Source organism: Athene noctua, chromosome 1 (genome assembly GCF_965140245.1).
Source record: "Athene noctua chromosome 1, bAthNoc1.hap1.1, whole genome shotgun sequence".
NCBI classification, from domain to species: Eukaryota; Metazoa; Chordata; class Aves; order Strigiformes; family Strigidae; genus Athene; species Athene noctua.
In genome coordinates, this window is record NC_134037.1 from 153,184,930 (window position 1) to 153,200,495 (window position 15,566).

General features: G+C 37.4%; 1 protein-coding gene across 4 annotated transcripts in view; it reads right to left on the reverse strand.

The window, feature by feature from the left end:
- The window catches only part of ROBO2 (roundabout guidance receptor 2), a 950,293-nt gene that overhangs the window by 103,327 nt on the left and 831,400 nt on the right, over nt 1-15,566 (reverse strand). For all 4 annotated transcript variants that reach the window (XM_074901798.1, XM_074901780.1, XM_074901788.1 and 1 more), the window contains exon 8: nt 4,416-4,540. In XM_074901798.1, coding sequence (XP_074757899.1) covers nt 4,416-4,540 — 125 coding nt within the window. The remainder of the gene's footprint in view (nt 1-4,415; nt 4,541-15,566) is intronic.

Sequence of the window (15,566 nt, forward strand, 5' to 3'; positions counted from 1 at the left end):
AATTGGAAACAGCCCTTTGACAGCACACAGCGGTGTGTTCTGACTGGGAGTATAGGCGAAGAGAAATTTTCCAACAATCACACTTGAGCGATTTGTATTTGATTTGTGACACATTCATCTTGATTCTGAATGTAATTGTAATAATATACTTAGCTGGCTATCAAACCATGAGGACACAATACTACAGCAGACATTAGAAAACTAGCAGAAAGAATTGAATCCTGGAGACTTGAGGGAGCATAGCACTATTGTTTGGCTGTGAATATGTTCTGGGCAAAGGAGAAAGTAAGAGCGTGGCACAGAAGGAAAGCTGGGAGGAAGATACAAACAGGTCATAAAGTAAGAGAAGCTGGCAGAGCATGAGAGCTTAAAGGAGAAGTAAAAGGAAATTAAAACTGAGATATACCGAAGGAGAAAAGCAGCATGGAGCCTTATGGGTGAAGAGAAAGGGTATAAATCTTATGTGGAAATCATGAGAGAGAAAACATAATTTCATGTAAGATAAGACATCAGTTAGCACAAAACAGGGAGATTAGCTTTTGCCTTTGGGCTGGATTGGAGAAAAGAGAGAAGTCAATAAGAATAACTGGAACGGATGTAGTAGCCATTGCATATGATAAAGGACTGAATGAATCAATAATACAGAAAAAGGCTGAAAAGGTTTTAGTAGTGAGGGCTGTGTTTTCAATGAAAAAGTTATACCATCTGGCACAGTTCTTGATGTGAATAAAAAAGAACAGGAAAAGCGAGGCAGTGTGAACAGAAAGGTCGGCAGCATGGCCCAATAAGACAGAAAGGGAAACAGATTAAACAATAATTAAACAGTAATTCCAGGAAAACAGGGCCTGGCTTTTATGTCAACTCTATGAAAAATACAGTTGTTTGTATCAGGACTATCCCAAAATGCTTTTACCATGCTGTGATAAGCTTTCAGTTATTATTGCAGCTCTGTATTGCTCTGCTGTGCTTTCCAGTGACAATTCTTTACTAACTTTTATGCTTGTCTATATGGGCTAAAAAGAAAACCTAGAAGTATAGAGTAGGGTATTAAATGAATTTTCTGTAGATCTGCTTTTTCTGTAGTAGACCATTAAAGGTTTACAAAAAATGTTTTGGAACTGACAAGCAACAAACTTGGATTTTAAAAAATTCTGCTTTGAAGTGAAACTCACACCTTTATCTCTCTAGGTTTGGTGACAAAGTAGAGAGATATGTTTTAAATAAGATCCAACACTCCAAGTATCCTTATAATTGTATTAACCTACTAGGCTACTTGTCACCCTCGGGTGAGTCTTTCCCCTTACCCCCTTTCAGTGTCAATCTTCAAGAAATTTTTCCCAGCAAATTTTTCCTCAAAAATCAATATGCACACAGTAAACATGTCAGATCCAACAAGAAAAAAAGTGTGGCAATTCTAAAACAATTTCAGGCTACAGGGCTAAGTGGGTCTCAGAAGATTGCCCTGTTTTCTGAATTGCCTTGAAACTTTCAGTACAACCTCTGCCTGGCACAGATACCTACCAAATGAAGGTATTATGAAAGCTCCACTAAATTTTATGAGAAAGCAGAGAATTCTGGTATGGTGGAGCTTGTCTTTATTTATCACTCATTATGCAAAGTGTAAAAAGAAACACAACATAAAAGACAGTTCAAGGATCAAGCTCCTACTTCTTAAGAGGAAAAATACCCAGAATCCTCCTTATCACTGCATTAGAAAGGGGAGGCTACCCTTCTTTTTTCCTTCAGCATGGGCTTGTCTGTTCTGGAGAGGTACCACATCCCAGTGAATATTCCACAGATCAGGAAGAGTTCATCAGTCTCATCATTCCTCCCTTCAAAGGCCAGATAACTATGAATTATAACTTGTCCTAAATTACAGCACAACCCGTTTTTAAATGTTTTTACGATTTCTGGTTTTAATTAGCTGTTGGGCTGCTCATCTGGGCACAACAGTGGCATGCTGGGTTGCAAACAGGGGGACTAGAGTCATCCCTGATATAATACCACTGAATTTATCTCAAGGAAGAATATAATCCAGAGAGTCTAAAGGTTACACATGCCCTGCCCTGGTGCATTTTATTGGCGGGTGGCTGTTAGGCTCTGGGGAAAAGGCTACCTAGTACAAAGGACCAGCTGTTTATACACAAGCTGGCACAAAAAATGACTCAGGAGGGAAGAGTTTCTCTCCCTTCCAGCTACTTGTGCTCAGAAACACAGGATTGAGTAATGGATTCACAATGAAAAATGCCCTACAATTACTGTAGTGGGCTAACACGACTACATAACATTTCTCTGAACACTAACAGTGGTGCTGCAAACAGTTCCTCCAGTGAAGGCAAAAGCAAGCATTGTAAAGCCAAGCAACAACTTACAGCCAGGCATGCAAAAGTGAAAAGTCAGGTAAACTGGCCAAAATACCATCGTCCAGAGTTGTATGATGAAATACAGTATGTGGAAACTCACCTATTCTATGGCATCGAATTGCAAAATCTGGAAAATTGTATACTGAGATGGTAACACTATCCTGTGTTACTTGACCGATGCTCAATTAAGATTAACATGAAGGTGTAGTGAATCACATTGAGCTATGTTTCAAGGTTTGATTATAAACCATGTAGGTATCAATTTTTATGTTGCATTTATTTGCCAAAAAAGACCATTCTAACCCTCAGGGATCTGGTTCTCAATACGGTAATTAATTTTCCAGGTTTGTATTTAAACAGCTTCAACATGGTACAATCAGTAGGTAATAACATTCAATTAAAGACACAAGATGCATTTTCACCTTAAAATGTTTTTACCCTTGAAGTGATACCAATGGAGGAGGATAAAATAGAGTATTAACACTTTTCAATTACGCTAAATGACTTTAATCCTGCAAATGATGTCCTACTTTAATTAGAAGCTCTTCTCTTTATTACAGCATGATGGATGTCCACTTTATTAGATTCAAGTGTGACACTATAAGCTCACTTTACATAAACATTACCATGTTATTAAAATGCACTACAAGGAAGGGGTTTGAAATGTTTGTTAGCACATCAGTACTTCTTACTTTAATTTCAATATGCTATTCTACTTTCCCCTTGGAACACTTTTTGACTCACAATACTGTGTTTTTCCGGGATGTGACTCCACAAGGCTAGATCTAAAGTTCTCCAAATAATACATGGAGAGAAACACACTGAAGACTAAGCTTATAGACACACAAGTTTACACTCATAAAGTAATAGTATTGTATCTTCGTAAGCCACAAATGCAACAGAGCACAAAATGCTGCCAGCCTTGGTCCTGTCATTCTGGACCAGTTATCTGACCTCGTGAGAAGGTGAAGTGGAAGCAGGTGGGGCAGAGCTGGAGATCTGTGGTTCAGTTCTTACCTCACGTTTTAACCGAGCTGGTATACACAATACCTCCAGATTAGACAAAAGGCACATCTGCACTGCTCAGCACAGTGTAGATACTTGAGTTAACTCACATATCGCCGTATGGGAAAAAGTAGCACAGGGCTCTGAAAAGACTAATCTAGCCAATGGAGAAGGGCACACAGTATAGATAGCCAGAACAGCCATGACAGGCTTCATGAGGCAACTGCAGAAGGCACTGTCCTCGGGCACCCATTTGTCCCTTTTAACCTCTTCTCAGGTGCAAAAGATAATACAGCACATAGTTTACAGTGTTTAAATTTAACATACTAACATGAACCGCATGTTGAAAGTGAGAAGGCCTGACTTCTGCTGTAACGTCATGCCAGTATAGTAACAGCAGTAAAGAAATAATGTCATGGCATGATATTCAAATATTAAGCTATAGAAATTAGTATTGGCTGATGGCAACATTGATTGTTACTTCAAAAATTTCGCTTTCAAAAAATGACAGTAAGGATCAGGGAAATATTTCTAAAACCAGATTTGGAAATTTCCTGAGACAATTTTACTGAAGAAAGCATCTGCATGTTCAAAACCTGTATCTGTATGCACTGTAAGAATATTCCAATGCAAATCAGCTTGCTAGATATATATCTGCTTGATCATGTCTAGACAGGTTGTGAACTATAATTACTGACTGATTAGTTAAAAATTGAGTCATATCTTTTATACCTACTTATGTTCGTCTCACCCACCTGTTTGTTGGGGGTTTCAGACTTTAAAAGTCTTTAAGATATATACTGTTGCCTTTCTATATGTTTACACAGCACCTAGCACAACTTAAATGGCCTTTGAGTTCTTCACAATATTAATATTTTTTAAAAACAACAACAAAAATGTCAGTAGAGAATAGTGATAGTTTAAAAAACAAATTCCTGTGAAAGATTAAAAGAATCTGTGAAAGGTAGTATAAATAATTTTCTTAAAAATTTAACAATATAACTATTTAGAAAGTCTTGAAAGACTTATAGGGTGCTTATAACTTACCTGGCTTCCTTCTTTTTGCCAGAAAACAGCTGGCTGGGGATTTCCTTTAGTTTCACAAGGAAAAGTCACTGTTCGACCCTGGGCTACAATCTGGTCTCGTGGTCTCACCACAAACTGTGGGGGAGCTACAACGTAAGAAAAATCATGGTATAAATTCAGGGTATTTTGCAAGCAGGAGATAAGGAATATTGAAGGAAAGAAACAACATTATGGAGATTTTTTTATGCCAGAGGACATAACACCAGAAACATTAATTAGTATAGACAGAACTAATATATAAACAAAAACAACAGCAACAAAAAGAGCAGCAATATCAGTATGTGACATCCCCAGTTTAAAAAAAAAAAAAAAAAAAAAAGGAAAGAAACCATACATGCTAGAGTAAATTCTGATGACAATAAATGCTTAAGGAGCAGCAGTTAGGTGTGTACAATGCTGGCTATGGATGTATTCTACCTTTTGACTGGGCAGATATCAGCACTCTCATGCCCTCTACATTTCACAGAGTTTGTTGTGCTGGAGCTATAGTGTATTACAAGATATGAATTAGGATATACAGACTGCCTTTTTCAGTCTGCCCCTCTAGACTTTTAGAAATGCTTGAGAAAGGAGAGGAAGGTCTGGATGACAGCAGAAGGCCAGAAGTTCAAGAACTCCCTCCCATCTCTTAGAGGTAGTGTGGTCAAGAATGGAGTGGGAAGGAGGACTTGCTGTAAAAAAGAACAGTTGCTAAAACAACACAAACTTGGAAGATCCAGATTGTGTAAAGACAAGACAGAAGCAAGAGTTGAAGAGTTAGTAGGCAGCAGTGAGTGGTGAGTAAGAAGGAACAGGTATTTCAGGAGATCAGGAAGAGACAAGGAAAAGAAAAAGGGAGAAAGTGAAGTTAAAACAAGAAAGAAGAACCAGGACTGGGTATGTTTTCAAGTAGATGGCATTAACAGTGTTCAGACAATAGGGGTCCAGGAAACACAGTCTGAAGTGAACAATTTCTAAAGGAGTGGAGTAGTTTGACTTGTCTGGGGATACTGATGGAGAATAGAAAGTCAGTGCTTGGTGAGAACAAGAAGGGAGAGAAAAGGTGTTAATGTGCAGAAGGAAAGTGGGGAAGAAGGAGTGTTGGAGGATTTAAGAGAAAAAAATTGACATCAGCAACTATGTTGAGCATGATGTGACAAAGCAAATTACTATTTTATGCAGGACATTCAAAACCTCTAGTCTTGGTTCAACAGTGGAATTCACTGGAACTGGATTTATACTATCCAGCATATCTTAAAAATGTAAGCAGTATCTCCAAATATTCTCATCAAAAGACTATCTAACTTTTGGGGCAGGCTAAAGAAGGGGACAAAATAGTAAAAGAAAAACCAACATTCATTTTATTCTATTCCACTATTGGTTTGGTGTGGTTGTAGAGAGAGATGGTTTAGGAACACTAAGCTTTTAGGTAAACAGAATTTAAGTGTTTTAGAAAACCATATTTTCACCATTATAATTACAAACTATTTAATTAGGCACGAAGAGCAATCAAGACCCAGCTTCCGATTACACCTGCTGACAGCACAGACGCAAATCTGCTAACTGCATAGAAATGTATGCAGATCTGCTTTTTTTTAAATACACTTTGCAGTTATCTCATGAGGTACTTCCCAAGGCTTTACAGATCAGCAGGAGTCTAAAGAGCACCAGTTGAATAGTACTGGTATAATGCACTATTAAAACAAGAACTGTAAAACACTTAATAAACATGAATCACCATAAGTTTAGAAGGCAGAGGGTAAGAACAACACAAGGAGTCTTCTGCCTGCCTCACAGATCGAAACACAGGTTTTGGTGTCTCTGGAGAGAGAAGTGTCCACCTCTTCCCCAGGCCTCAGCAGGTGTTAGTCTTCTGAAAGGGCAGGGATGAAGGTGTAGGTGCCTTGCTGCTGCCTGTTTATATGTTTTAGGGTTCCTGTAAGAGCATAGGTGTTGCTACACATATTCTAGGATCTGAACTCATGCTGTACTATTCCTAAAGTGCTGGACTGCAGCAAGTTACTTGTTTTTCACTCACCCGTGTTACCTAGTATATCTGTATACAATCCCTACAGGTGTCAGAAAACAGTAATGGGGTAATCAGTCTATGTGTTTGTTCATTCTATCATATGGGAAAGGAAAGAAAGACCCTTAAACTTAGAAACTTCCATTCCTATAGACATACCTTACACTAAGGTATCTACAGTTCTGACTTAAGTGTTTCAGAGATTCCTGCTCAGCCATACAAGTTCATTGTCCAGGTTATTAATACAGAATCAACAGCAAACTTGGGCAGAGCAGAGAGCAGAAAACCTCTAATCTCTTCAGGTGTTGTATCTGCACTTGACAGGAACTATTCATGAGTCCTATGTCTATGCTGTGTTATGGGTGGCCTCAAGACCATAATCTTTCTGTGTGATGTTAAAAACCTGGTGTGAGGAGACCATCTCATAGATCATACCTAAGCATGATCAATGCCTAAGATCACTTTGTAGACATGCTTGGTGCACTGGGAGTATGTTATGCAGACAGTACTCAGACAACTCAACAGAAGGAAGAAGGCATGACATTTCCATAAGCCTATTCCTCGAATCATGTAGCAGCATAAATGAAGAAATGTCCTAGTTTCTAGTTTTTGACCTACCCCTAACTTTGAACATCTCTCACATTCCTAAGAGCAGAAAAAAGATCCTTTCTTTTGCAAAAACAATAAGGAAAAGAAGCAGGAATTAAGGCTGTAGCTCGGTCCACATGATCTACATGGCATGGATTGACCCTGTTCCTCTGTTCTCTCCCTGTCACACACGAAGCCCTCTCCAGCATTTACCATACTAGGTCTACAGAAGATCTGTGGCCTCATAGCTACTAGGTTAGACTTTCTAAAGACTCCAGTAAACAGTGATGTATGGTTATGCAAGGATATCTTTCTAGCTTTTCTCTGCAGCCATAATTATAGAAATTCACCATAAACAAATGAATCAGAGCTTTTATTTAAATATAATCTCTTGATCTCACAAGGACCTGACTTTTATCGGTCACTATGTTAATTAGAGCACAAACCCAATTCCTTCAGCCAAACTCTTTAATAGCATAATTTGAAAGAACATGAAAATCATAATTTTGGATAAATAAAACCTTGTATGCGTTTTTTTAATTTATTCAAAGATGGGGTTTTATAATTAAGGAAACCCCCTTTTTGTTCCAGTTTGTTGTCGTATTCAGCTCTAGGTCTGTTTATAGACAACTTCTGACAAAAATGACATTGTTTACAGCATTTAAACAATGTTTCCACCGTAACCAGTTTTGTCTATCTATTTCTAGTTGAACAATGCAAATTGAAAACTGAAACTAACGATTAATAATTACAGGAGTAGTTCTTGGTCAAGTTTGGTTGTATAACTACCAAAGCAGTAAGACTGCCATTATTCCCAGAGACCCTGCTCAGAGACAGCAAGCCTTCTTTGACAGAATAAGCACTTGGGCCCTTCAGTTTTCCTAAAAAGAGAGCTCTTTATCTTTATATATGGAAGCTATTTATAAAGATACATAAATATTATTACACCTGTTTTGCAGAAAGGTTAACTGAGACCATGACTTGCTCAAAGCCCAGCTTCAGTAGAACGCTGGACAAAACCTAATTCAAGCCATTATTGCTTCTCTCAAATTAGGTGAATTTTAAAAACATTCTGAAAAGGTACAGTTAGAGAAATAACAGCAGGCTTGCTATGCTTCAGCTGTTAAAGTTATGTGGTACTTTAATGCTTAATTCAAGCTAAACATTAAGGTCATTAGAAGAATCTGTTGAAAAAACTGTTATGAAGCAGCAAACTGAGTGTTGTGCCTATCAGACTATTACCCTTTACTGTTTCAGATGTAACATTAACTGGATTGGAATAAACAGACTGGAAAAACTTGCTTAATTGACATTTGAAAGTCAAAGACAATGGCTCTAAAAGGAAATATATTGCTTGGATTTCAGAGGACTAGCCAAAAATATGAAAAAAGAACAATTAAGACAAGAGACCCAGTATCCTTCTATTGAAACTTCTCTCTTTTTTTGAGAAATTTAAATAGTACACAGTAAATTAGATTTGATTTCTGGCAAATTATGCTTTGATACTGCATTCAGCAAGCGCTGGCTTCAATCAATGTCACACTAAAGCTCTGTTATGCTAATAGCTACTCGTGAGGCTGAGCGGGATGATATGGAAATCAGATGGTTTAACATGAATAGAAAGCATAGGCCATGTACGAGGGGGCTTTGAGATGAGGGGATGGGGGGATCCTAAGGTTAATCACATCATGTTCAGAACTGTTTTTACAGCACAGAACAGTATTCTACTTCAAGGATTAAAATGGAGATAGAAAAGCATAAGCAGTAGTGAGCATTAGTTATGTTGTTCAAAATAGGAAAAGTTGCATTCTTTCTAGATGTTGTTTTATGCACGACTGAATGGATCTTTTATTCTATTAATGAATGTATATGAAGTGTTAAAAAATTTTAGAAAAAAAGAGAAATCTATGCTGCAAATTATTTCAAAGGGATTTTCTCAACTTTTCTCCAATCTTAATAGTTAGCAGAATTTCTAATCTGATGGAAGGGATTGCATTCATTTCTTTCCCAGTAGTGTTACTGAATGCTGAGTCACCAGGAGCTGATAAAGCTGCTGATGTTGAAAAGCTTGACTGAGACAGTGAGTTCAACCGTTCTAGGTGAACTCTGGTCACCTGATAAGAAATGAGGCAGAAGACTCAGAAAGGGAGGGGAAAATTACCACAGAAAAATGTGAATTTATAGCAAAAAGTACACTGATCCCATATCAAATACTAGCAACATTTTCTTCCAGTGACACAGTTTTCTAAGTTGATCTTGTGATTTGTGGTTCACATTGAATTCAATGGTCCTAAGGGATCATGAGTTGCTCACAGCACCTCCCCCAGCTCAGGTGCCCTGGGGTTCACACATTTATGACTGTGATTTTAATTAAAAGCAGATATTGTGGCAAGTTTTAGTCCAGTATTGCTACCACAAGCAGAAATGGAATGTAACCACAGCAAATAATATCAGTGTTTTTTGTTTGGGCTTTTTCTAAACATCCTCAATTACTTTAGACATCCACTACAAGACCAAACTCATTTTACGTTTTCAGATAGTGAAAACTTTAATAATCTTTTAATGGCACAAGAGGCTTTACTCAATAATCTACTATGGCATATGAGGCTTTACTCAAAGCTCATTAAAGTTGGTAGAAATTCTCCTATTGGCTTATGTGGTCTTTGGATTGGACTCATTGAAAAAATAATATATCACAGGAAAAGAGTGACAGCAAGGAATTTTAAAGGGCTCAAATTAAAGATTTGACAACCTCTAATTACAACTAATTTCAGTTGATAGTGAACTGCAAATGAAATTCATCATGAAGATTACCTAGGTAAGCTAAATTGATAAAGATGAGTGCCTCATTTTAGACTGGAATTGTTTCTTATCCATAAACATATTTCTGTGACTGGTTCAAACGGGGCAAGGAGAAAGATGTTGACTTGTAAAGGTTCTAAGCAAAACTCAGATAATGTTCACTGATAGGGAAGAAAGCTTTGAGGAACAAGTAGAAATAGACTGGCTAGTAAAGCACCAAGATTCTGTAAGACTCAGTTCTGCTTCCAGCAGGGAAGAGACAGCAGACCAACTTAATATTCCCATCTAGTCTTTTTCAGCACTGTATATTTTCAGCAATAAATTAAATTTATAATAATCCCTTGAACAATCAGAATTACACCTGGTACACTACTTAGTAACTCTGCCTGGAAGTAAGAGAGTCATTTGGGGTGATAACAGTGCCTTCCCCAAATTGCCTTCTGAACATCATCAACATCATCACAATCTTCTTTTGCAAAGCCCTCAAAGACTTAAAACTGGATATCTCAATGCCCCTCTCAAACCCTTACTGCAACGACAATATTCATGTGGCTACTTCAGCTGGTCTTGAACACATGTTGGTATTTTAGGAGATCAAACTCAACTCCAGTCTTGTCAAATACAGATCAAGGCTTGCCTCTAAGACATTTACACAGAGGACAGCAGAATCCCCCAGAGCTCTAGCTGAAGTAGTAAGTATTTTGAAAAGGCATCACTTATGAAGTAGGACTATTCTGTAGGATTGCTTTGCTGATTCCAGATACTGGCTTAGATGACAGTTGAAGGCAGTACAGGAATTCCTGAAAGAAAATAATGATTCCCCACCATTGTGTGTCATTGGTTACATTTGCCTAGAAGGTCTGGTAGATATTGGACTTCTGGATGCTTTTGTGATACAAATGTAGAAGAAAACCGTAAGACTCTACTTATATACCTTTCTGTATTTGCCTTTTGCATAGCATAAGCTGCCAAAAAGTGCAGATGTGACAGCCTGGAAGTTTTGAAATGTTTTGCAAGGCTACTGTTGCTGATGGAGTAAATAGAGGAAAACAGAAAATATGTCCAGTCTCAAACACTAGGAACATGGACCGAGTCAGCAGTTCTTTCCTCAGAAGTTCAGATCTTCTTAATGGGTACCAAAAGTGATGTGTGGTTCTTATGACACAAAGTTATTAGTCCACTATTAGCTATGACCAATGATAAATCAAGGGTGTAGCCTCTGACACAGGAGCCATTACAGAAGTCTGAGAGTATGGCAGCTTAACTCTATTAATAATTCACATATTTTTTTATCAGGGATAAACTAATGGAAGTTAAGAATGGTCGTTTTCTTTAAAGTGAAAAGACTTCTCAATCTTATGGTGTGCTCCAATGATTCGGTGTGTTCACAGACAGGAAAGGAAATAACTTTTTAGCACACTAGTTAAGACTGAGAGTTGCCTGGGAAGTGAGTTTCCTTTTGTTCTCTGCCATGAGTATAGGAATCCATGTTAGCATACGAATCTATAACTATTCCCTAGTCTTTACGAGTGCAGCTGGACTTTGAAACAAGTGCATAGATCTCATTTTGTGCTTATTCTGGTTTTTCTTTAACTTGTTCATTTAGAGTGTTCTCTTTCTTTCATGATTTCTTCAGGTGGATGGTTCTGCCAATAAAAATGAAGAATGGGTAGGTTGTGGGAATAACAAGTGATTCATGAAGCCCTTCACTACACCTGTGATATTAGTTTAAAATGATACAGGTGGAAGTTGCAAAGCAGGTACTTGGTTTGGATTCTTCTGAAAAGCAGCTTCCCATAACCTAGAGGAGTACTGGTAATCCATAGCTTGGATATCATCTTTGACATTGCTTCAAAATTAATTCTCATGTGTCCTACACCAATAGATCAAATATACAAAATTAGGAGCATGGGGGTAAAGCAATGAGATCTTTTAGCAGGCTGAATGAATGTAAGCACTGAGGGAGAGGAATCAGGCTACAACAGGGCAGAGGTAGAGAGCAGGGGGAAGTGAGGTCTCAGTAAATTTATTACTATGAAGAGTTCTGCTGTATGTGTCCTTCACAGTTGCTCCTGTCTCACAGAAAGTGAGAAATTCCTTTTGTTTTGTTTGCTGTTTTCAGATGAGCCATGTAAAAACACAACAGTGTGAAAAGATCACACTTCAATCATTTGAGAATGCTAAACCCTCCTTTACACCTGGACTAATTGTTCTAATCTTCAATTTAAATTCAGGTTCTGAATTTCACATATAACAACATTTTATCCTTCAGTTGTTCTGAAACACTGAAGCAGATAATCTCTGAAAGCATAAGCATTTTTTTTCTTTCTTTGCAATATGTGAAAGTCTAGAGAATTAATAAATAAAAAACTAACTGTCCTATATATTTTGACACATAAAACCTCTCTTTTATCCCTGGATGACCTAAAAGAAAGAAGTGGGATAAATCTGTATGGTGGAAAAAAAGAGATGAGAGATAACAACAATGAAAAAGCAGTTTGGTTTATATTAAAAGTTTCCCTGACAATTTCAATTAACATAACTGCCAAATCTGCATTTATAATTTTTATAACAAAGGTTGAAGCACAAAAAAAAACCTAACACGGATTTTTCTTCCTTCTTCTCTCGGACTAATGGCAATAAACCAAAACTGTGAGAGTAATTATTAAAAAATCCAACTCTATCTCCTACCTAGCAGAAAAGAAAGGCATCTACTTTCTGCCTTTCACCCCCATTTCCAGTGCTCTGAGTTCAGCAGCAGCACTATTCCTGACCCCCTCCTCCTCTTTGTTTTACAGTGTATTTAAATATTGAGTTTAAATATCTGGTCTGAACTTCATCTCAACATTAGACTCCAGCCTGCTCTCATTTAATCATACATCTCTATTTTATTATATCTTGTCCAATCATGTCTTTCAAGTGGCCCCTGCACCTTACAGAAGCTCCTGGAAAATCCCTTCTAGAAAGTCATTCACTTAGTTTTGATGCCTATAAACAGAGGTAGCACTGATTCTGTCAGCCCAATAACTTACTCAGGACTCTCTCTATTATATTTTTTTTTCTTTTTTCTCAAGTGTCTGAGATTCAGGATATACCTTTTGCTCAGAACAGATAGAAAAGATGTGCTTTCCTAAAATCTTAACACCTTTAGCTGGCTTGCTAATGTAAACTGTACCATTAGGGGATGGCTCGCACTACTACAGCTTCTGTGAGTTTAGCAAACAAAACAAATTATGCCAACAAAAAGACATGTAATCTGCTATGATTCCTTTTGTCATGGGAGATAGCAGGAGGGTTCTCTGGTAATGTGTTTAAAAAAGAAAAGCATACCCCTTGCTGATATAGTAAGATTTCATCAAAATAATGAGTGTAATCTAGTTATCTCCTTCAAAAATTCACATGCTGAAGAGAAGAGCTAAGATGATGAGAAGAGTGAAGAGCCTAGATAGGCTAATAGGCTACATCTGTAGTGAGACAGATGACAAGTCCCTGGTTTGTTTACCCTTGAGAATAAAAAAGGCTGAGAGGAGATACTCTGCTCAGTTTGGGCCACTATTAAGTGAAGAGAGGAAAAGGAGGAAGGAAGAAAAAAGATTACTTAGGCTGACTGACAATACTAGCATTCAAGGAATGGGGCATACAGTAGTTTTCCTGTTGAAGAATACTGAGATCACATCCAAACTGCAATATAACTAGGAGCAGTTGAGCAAAGAAGGTAAAGGGAAAAGTGAATGGATTAATGTATTGATTTCCACATTCCTCCTGAAGTAAGCAATTTCTCATTTTAGAAAAAGTAAGGGAAAAGTTTGGGGGGAGCAACACATCAAAAAACTCTTTTATACACTAATCTTCAAATACTTATGGAGAGACTCAGAATCCACTGAAGACAGACAACAATTCCCACTGATTTGAGCATGCTTTGGGAAGGTTAAATAAGATTTACACATGGAACTTCTTAAAAGTTTCCCAAGCCAGAGTTCAGCAATTTAAAAAAAAAAAAAAAAGCACTTGATCTCTTCCTGCACTTGTAACTGGGTTATCTCTAACAGAAACAGTATGAGTACTGCACATACCTGATGCCATAGTGGAATGAGCCAGGACATCACAGTATGACATGCTAAAATTTCAATCTTAGATCTCCCATCTTCCACGCTTACCATTCTGCATTTCTGTTCTGACCACTATCTGGCATAATGCAGAAAACTTGGAGCAGCTGGAAATGAAGCCGAGTCTTAGGGACCAGCACTTAAAATCCGTGGTGGTTAACGTGCCCAGCGTCCACTTGCAGAGACATTCTGGCCCATATATTGCAAATGTTGTACTTCTATGACATCTGAAGTCATTATAGGGTTCAAGTTTAACTTCAGCTAGTGGACTTTTGCCAAAGTAGAAATGTTAAGGACTTTAGGATTTTTAGACTGGTCTGTAAAAGGCTAAGAAATGTCAGAACAAGTCAGCTCCACATTTTAATCTCTTATGGGTAGGCAAAGAAATATGCATTTCATTCTATGGCAACCTTTTCTCTTTAATCTAAAGAATTTGTCTATTTTTAAAGAAGAATGATGTATTATTCTTTCACTTAAGGAAGAAAAAATCCAAAAAGCCTAATGTCCACTGGTGTGCTTGCTCTCTTCTGAAAATTTCTATAGGTGGTAGCAGCAGGCAGACAGGCAACATACTACACTTGGATATAGATTTGAGATTTTCACCACTGAAAGATAGCACTGTAGTGCAAAGCATATCTCATTTCTTCTGTCACACACCAACTGCCATTACTGATATTTTATAAATCCTCAGTGTCTCAAGTGAAGGTGATATATTCATGAATATACTGAAAATAAAATCATCCATCCTATATAGAATTTCCCTGCAAGAGTCTGAATGGAGAAGAATAAAGAGAGATCTTTCTCACTTACCAGTCTAAAACCATCTGAGCAATATAATTCTAGTCACAACACCTAATACAACTTTCTTTAAAATGCAGCCCTTTCTATTTTATATTTCATGCTGCACCACACTTAACAGACCATTAAGTCATGCCAGGCTGATTTATATCATGAAAACTTCCCAGAGCAAAGTGAAATGCATCATACAGTCACATAGCACTTAAATGTGAATGTACTTAATTAATATGAAATTTGGAAAATTCATGGCAGATGTCTTATCTGTTTCTCTCTTCTCCAGCATGGTAGGGAAGTAAAGTTTTTGTAACTTGGTTGGTCTCCTTTTACTTCCTTAGTTAATTCCATAAAATTAATTTCTCTCCAGGTGGCAAAAGTATCTAGTTATTTGCTGCATATAGCTTCCTTCTGGGAAGATGAGTCATAACATACAACAACAATAAATTAAGTAAACTTGACTTATTGCAAGGCAACTGAAATGTAAGGGACACTTTTTTCACTTGGACATAGTTGAAATTAATTTGAAAACTGAGTACTCTGTCATCTGAATGACTTTTTGGATGATTAAAAAGAAGGTAACCAAAACATCAGACATCTTCATAGATTTATTTAAACTTTAGGTCCTCTGTCTCAAAGCAGCATAGCAACTGTTTTTGAAAAGAGGGTCAAGTGTTACTTTCAGTGGGACTATATGAAACTTTTGTGCTTCTTTGAGCAGCTATTTTCCTGCCCAATTGCCATAAGAAATACAGGAGAATAGGAAAGTGAGAAAATACTAATTTGATCATCTGGAAAATCCAACTAATGGGTGAAATA